This window comes from Aplysia californica, unplaced genomic scaffold (genome assembly GCF_000002075.1).
Source record: "Aplysia californica isolate F4 #8 unplaced genomic scaffold, AplCal3.0 scaffold00244, whole genome shotgun sequence".
Lineage (NCBI taxonomy): Eukaryota > Metazoa > Mollusca > Gastropoda > Aplysiida > Aplysiidae > Aplysia > Aplysia californica.
The window spans coordinates 163,674-170,671 of record NW_004797514.1 but is presented as its reverse complement, the minus strand read 5'-3'; the positions used below and the strand labels follow the sequence as shown (position 1 = coordinate 170,671).

General features: G+C 43.2%; 1 protein-coding gene across 1 annotated transcript in view; it reads left to right on the top strand.

Moving 5' to 3' along the window:
• Positions 1-6,998, top strand: part of LOC101864464 (protocadherin Fat 4) — a gene marked incomplete in the record, with an annotated part of 42,389 nt that overhangs the window by 24,793 nt on the left and 10,598 nt on the right. Inside the window, 3 exon segments of the mRNA XM_013083610.1 lie at positions 136-1,574; positions 4,654-4,804; positions 5,342-5,429. Of these exon segments, the coding sequence (XP_012939064.1) occupies positions 136-1,574; positions 4,654-4,804; positions 5,342-5,429 (1,678 nt within the window).

The following is a 6,998-nucleotide window of genomic DNA, read 5'->3' as shown; positions in this document are numbered from 1 at the left end:
GAGAGGGGGGGGAGGGAGGGAGAGAGAGCAAGCGAGGGAGAGATACACACATACTCAGATACATACACACACACACACATACACACACACACACACACACACACACACTCACAGAGACGGTTACTTCATCCACAGGTGAATGCCACAGACGGAGGTAATCCCTCTCGCTCGGCCACGGCCCAAGTGTCTGTCCATGTTGCCCCTCAGTTCAAACCTCCACAATTCAGCTCCAGCACAGCCAGCATCAGCGTGGAGGAGACCAGGATCCCCGGTTCTCTTATCTACGACAGCGACGCCACAATGTCCTCAGCTACCGAGGGCAACGATGGTGACCTCGAATACTCCATTCGAACTGGGAATGACGAGCAAAAATTCTATATTGAGACCTTCAAAGGCACCCTGCAACTCAAAGGTGCATTGGACTTTGCGACAACAAGTCAGTACGTGCTAGAGATTCTGGCAGCGAACAGAGGCGATCCTTTACTGACCGATACCCTGACCTTAACCATTACGGTAACGCAAGTAAACCAGCACACGCCAGAGTTTTCTAGTACCCTTTACTTGTTCACCGTGTCCGAGGATGCTGCTGTGGCAACAGCTGTTGACACCATCACGGCCACAGATTCAGATACCGGAGCGTTCGGAACTGTGACCTACTCCATTGAGTCAAACTCTCACTTTGAAGTAAACCTCACTTCAGGACAAGTTTCCACAACAGCTCTGTTGGAATACTCGCAGAATAAGAATTTTTACCTTCAGGTTTACGCAAAAGATGACGCCGGAGCGACATCCCGTACAGGGACCTCTGTGATGCTCATAACCGTCACTGATTTGAACAACCACGCCCCAACTGTCGCAGCATCGCCTTATACTTTAGACATACCGGAGACCTTACCTGCTGGAAGCCCCTTGCATGTTCTGGTGGCAGAGGATCTAGACTCGGGAGTTTTCGGCACGTACACGTTCGCCATCACCCCCGGGGACACTTCAGGAACGTTTGCTGTGGACGCTTCGACTGGTGTGTTGTCCTTACAGACACAGCTGGACTACGAGTCGGGTCCTCGCCAGTATGTCCTAGAGATTGAGGTCAAGGATGGAGGTAGCCCCAGCCTGACTGGGACCGCTACCGTCACTGTGAATGTCCTGGACAGGAACGACGAGGTTCCAGTGTTCACCTCCACCCGCGAGGAAGTCGTGATAGCCAGTACTACATCACCGCTGACCACTATCTACACAGTTGCTGCCACCGATGCGGACAGTACAGCCGTTTACTACGTCATAGAGTCTGGAAATGCGGACGGGTTCTTCAGCATTAACGTCGATACCGGAGTAGTACAAACCACGAAAGATCTTGCTACGGCCAGCGATTTCTACGAGTTGCAAGTGATAGGAGTGGACAATGGTACGCCACAACTGACAGGAACAACAACCGTGGCAGTGACCATCCAGCCCATAGTGACCCCAGGGGCATCTGACTACGCCTTCAGCCTAGTGGAGAACCAGGCGGTGGGCACTGATGTTGGAACAATCGCCAAAGACAACGCACTCGGTACCATTACGTCATACACAATCACGTGAGTTTTGTTCGCTGCACTATTGTTCGTTTGTTTGTTTATTTGTTTGTTTACTTGATTGTTCATTTCTTTGTTCACTTTTTCTTTCGTTTGTTTGTTTGAAGAAAAAGAAGCACATTAACATTTACATGTTGCTCATCTAGATCCGGGAAAGAGCAAGATGGACTTTTTAAAATGTGAGATGTCTTTATGCTCCGATCGACACAATTTAGATCACTTCGGAGGCGGCTTCGGTTCTGCCCGTCAGGGCCTTCCTTGTTTGAGATGATACAGTGTCCTAGCGGGAATACCAGGACACGTATACTCGGTAAAAGTTGTTTCCACACCGGAACGCAAGAAAAACTGACAAAAATACTAGAAGGAGACAAAAGGTAGCTGGGCCTACGAATGTCGCTCTCCAACCTCTCACTTGAAACTTTGGTGTAAAGGAGAAGTAGCTTAATAGGATTCGCCGCTCATTCAGTTAGTATTATGCCTGGCTGTTGTGCGAGTGACTCTGGTCGAAGCCCCTTTTGAATGTTCTAGAATTAAGGCTGTCTGGGGAGTTGTCCTGTGTTCTCGCTGTTTGGCTCGGAGATGGGCTTTAATTAAGAGATTCTGTCTTTTTGATAACGCTCTCCATCTACTTTGCTGGATTCGAACGAAGATGAACGTAACATTTAGAGCCACCTTCATAAGTCATTATAATATTCCACCATACCACACTATACCATGCCGCAGCTTAGGATGTCAAAGAGAAAGGTCAGTACGTTTTGAAATGTAAATTCAGATCAAACACAAAAAATAAAAATGGTCAAAGTATCATTTATAAGCTTAGGAACTGCATGAAAGCTCTGAATCCTGATAAAAATATCATGTGCAAAAAGTTTGCCACGTGAATATGATAGCTCGCAGCAGGTTATTTGAAACCTGCATAATAATGATGACGAATCTTCCACTCTTTGTCCTTGTTTGAGATGATACAGTGTCCTAGCGGGAATACCAGGACACGTATACTCGGTAAAAGTTGTTTCCACACCGGAACGCAAGAAAAACTGACAAAAATACTAGAAGGAGACAAAAGGTAGCTGGGCCTACGAATGTCGCTCTCCAACCTCTCACTTGAAACTTTGGTGTAAAGGAGAAGTAGCTTAATAGGATTCGCCGCTCATTCAGTTAGTATTATGCCTGGCTGTTGTGCGAGTGACTCTGGTCGAAGCCCCTTTTGAATGTTCTAGAATTAAGGCTGTCTGGGGAGTTGTCCTGTGTTCTCGCTGTTTGGCTCGGAGATGGGCTTTAATTAAGAGATTCTGTCTTTTTGATAACGCTCTCCATCTACTTTGCTGGATTCGAACGAAGATGAACGTAACATTTAGAGCCACCTTCATAAGTCATTATAATATTCCACCATACCACACTATACCATGCCGCAGCTTAGGATGTCAAAGAGAAAGGTCAGTACGTTTTGAAATGTAAATTCAGATCAAACACAAAAAATAAAAATGGTCAAAGTATCATTTATAAGCTTAGGAACTGCATGAAAGCTCTGAATCCTGATAAAAATATCATGTGCAAAAAGTTTGCCACGTGAATATGATAGCTCGCAGCAGGTTATTTGAAACCTGCATAATAATGATGACGAATCTTCCACTCTTTGTCCTTGTTTGAGATGATACAGTGTCCTAGCGGGAATACCAGGACACGTATACTCGGTAAAAGTTGTTTCCACACCGGAACGCAAGAAAAACTGACAAAAATACTAGAAGGAGACAAAAGGTAGCTGGGCCTACGAATGTCGCTCTCCAACCTCTCACTTGAAACTTTGGTGTAAAGGAGAAGTAGCTTAATAGGATTCGCCGCTCATTCAGTTAGTATTATGCCTGGCTGTTGTGCGAGTGACTCTGGTCGAAGCCCCTTTTGAATGTTCTAGAATTAAGGCTGTCTGGGGAGTTGTCCTGTGTTCTCGCTGTTTGGCTCGGAGATGGGCTTTAATTAAGAGATTCTGTCTTTTTGATAACGCTCTCCATCTACTTTGCTGGATTCGAACGAAGATGAACGTAACATTTAGAGCCACCTTCATAAGTCATTATAATATTCCACCATACCACACTATACCATGCCGCAGCTTAGGATGTCAAAGAGAAAGGTCAGTACGTTTTGAAATGTAAATTCAGATCAAACACAAAAAATAAAAATGGTCAAAGTATCATTTATAAGCTTAGGAACTGCATGAAAGCTCTGAATCCTGATAAAAATATCATGTGCAAAAAGTTTGCCACGTGAATATGATAGCTCGCAGCAGGTTATTTGAAACCTGCATAATAATGATGACGAATCTTCCACTCTGGACGGGGACATTTGAACAGTTCAAACTTTCTCGGCAGTAGCCTCTAGAACTGAGGAATTGGCCATCCTTCACTTCGCCTTTTACTTACTTGACTTGAGGTCATCCTTCACTTCGCCTTTTACTTACTTGACTTGAGGTCGATTCCCGAGTGGAGAAGGCATCTATTATCTAGCATCTCCGTCGTTCTACACAGGGCGTTTCACGTAAAGCCGTGTAGCTCCTGATAAGCCGGGTCAAAGTAGCCCGCCTCCTCCTTGAGCTAAATTGTGTCGATTGGTACTAACAAGTGTATACCAGGCGTATTGATCGTCACCAATAATATGATTATGTGTATTCTATGTTGGCAGTTGTGGGTGCTCTGGTGTGGTTTGCTTCTTCTTTCCTATCAAACATCTATCGTCCTTATCTCCCCTTCTTCTTCTTTTTTATGTTTGTTACTCTCTTGTAATACCTCTAATCTTCTGGCGCTCATATGACCTTATGCTGTTGTGAGCGCCGTAAAACCTCTACTAAAACTAAATGTATATTCTATACATATTTGGAAAGTAAATGGTTCCATTCATTATCATTTAGCGTTTCAGTGATCTCAATTATTAGCAATATCATGTTATCATGCTAATCTACCGGTTCCCTACTGCGCAACACAACAAGGTGTTTGAAATCATAGATAATAATATTCTTTATGATATCTCGATGTTATTAATACAAAAGTGTTTCATTTTCTTTCAACTCTTCTGGGGGTATTTTCTACAGAGGTGGCGACGTTGATAACGCGTTCAGCATCACACTCACAGGCAGCCAGACAGGACAGCTGCAGACAGCGAAGGTCTTGGACCGTGAGTCAATAGCTCTCTACCGACTGACCGTGCGGGTGGAAGGGAGTGGGGGCTCCAGCGACGTAATCGTGAGTTGCAGTTGTTGTAGTTGTTGCTGCTGTTGTTATTGTTGGGTTTTTGTTGTTGTTGTTTCTGTGTACTATGCTCCTGGGGCAGATTTTTTGTTTTCATTTTGTTATAGCTGTTTTACAACCCCAACCCCCCCCCCTCAAATTTTTTTTAAAAATTGACTTTTCATTATACTTTACCTCTCTCCCTCTCTCTCTCTCTCTCTCTCTCTCTCTCTCTCTCTCTCTCTCTCTCTCTCTCTCTCTCTCTCTCTCTCTCTCTCTCTCTCTCTCTCTCTCTCTCTCTCCCCTCTCTCTTTTCCTCAATTCTTCTCCGCTCTATCTTCCTCTCTTTCTCCACCCCCCCCCCTTCTCTCTTTCTCTCCCTCCTTTTTCTCTCTCGTGCGCGTACTCTCATTTTAATATTGCTGTGGATATCAAAAGAGGCTTAAAGCAGTGATACGAGTAGTTTTTCTTTTTTTTACGTACTTCTATTTGTGAAAAGAAACTGTAGCTTACAAATTAGATCTTTCTCAAATACCACGTGATCGTTTCCAGGTGCTGGTGACCGTTGGTGACGAGAACGATAACAGCCCTGTCTTCTCTCCCACCACTTTAACCGTGAGTGTGGTGGAAAACCTTCCTGGTGAGCTTTGTTGGTTGTAAATTTTAATATTATACGCCTCCATTGACACAAATTATGATAATTTAAGAGGACGGCTGCTTCAACTTTGCTTATCAAAGTCTAACAGCCGCGTAGTCTGGGATACAGCATACCAGCCAAAACACGCAACTTCTCAGTTCAACAGACTTTTCTTTTCTGGAATTGAATCCATGTCATCTGCGTGCAAACGACGAAGAGTCTAAGAATTACAACATAGACGCTGTGAGTGAATTGCGTGTGGATGTACAATGTTTATGTGTTTGTGCAAATTCATATTAAAAGCATAATAATTATATATATAATCTATATATATATATATATATATATATATATATATATATATATATATATATGTGTGTGTGTGTGTGTGTGTGTGTGTATGTGTGTGTGTGTGTGTTTGTGTGTGTGTGTTTGTGTGTGTATAATATATATATATAGCTCCCTCATATCTTAGTGATCTCATCCAGATTTATGTTCCATCTAGATACCTAGGATCAGGCGACCAGTATCTTTTACGAGTTCCTAGAAAAGGCGGTAAAAAATTAGCCGAAAGATCGTTCGCCCACCTTGATCCGTCAGTTTGGAACTCTCTTCCCCAACCCTTGAGACATACAACATCTGAGTCTAAATTTAAAAAATCTTTAAAGACACATTTAATGACATCCTTTTTAAGTCAGTAGATTCATGTTCAGTACAATGTTATGTAAATGTCTATGTATCCATTTATGTATTTTGTGAATTGCAGTGTATATATTATTTTATTCTCATTTCGTGACGATGTGTAATCGTGTGCGTGTGATAAGCAAGTAGATGTGTGTGTGTGTGTGTGTGTGTGTGTACGTGTGTGTGTGTGTGTGTGTGTGTGAGTGTGTGTGTGTGTGTGTGTGTGTGAGTGTGTGTTTGTGTGTGTTTGGCATACATGTGTGCGTGTTATGTATTCGTGAGTGTGTATGCGTGTGTTTGTGTGTGTGTATATGTATATGTGTGTGTGTGTTTGTGTGTATATGAGTGTGTGTGTGTGTGAGTGTGTGTGTGTGTCGCGTGCATGAATATTTTTCTTACATGCATTTATGTAAAGCGCCTAGAGCTGTGTTTACACGGGAGTGGGCGCTATAGAAATGATCTTCATCATCATTATATATATATATATATATATAGTGTATGTGTGTGTGTGTGTGTGTGTGTGTGTGTGTGTGTGTGTGTGTGTGTGTGTGTGGTGAGAGTACACTTGTATGTGTGTGTGTGTGTGTGTGTGTATGTGTGTGTGTGCGTCTGTGAGTGTGCGTGTTTGTGTGGTGTATAGTATGCACATACGTCAATAACACACTATTTTGGCAAAGTCAGCTGCAGTCACTATGTATCTGCATGCGCTGAAACCTCAGGTACAATATTCTGACTTGATGATTTGTGTATATTTTTTCTCTAGATTTGGATACAGCATGTCTTAAACATTTGCTCCTCGTCTGTGCGTACGTCCTTCCTCTCCATCTGTGTGCATGTCCATGTTCCTAATTTGCATGTGCGTTATCTCCTCATACGTGACGTCATTAC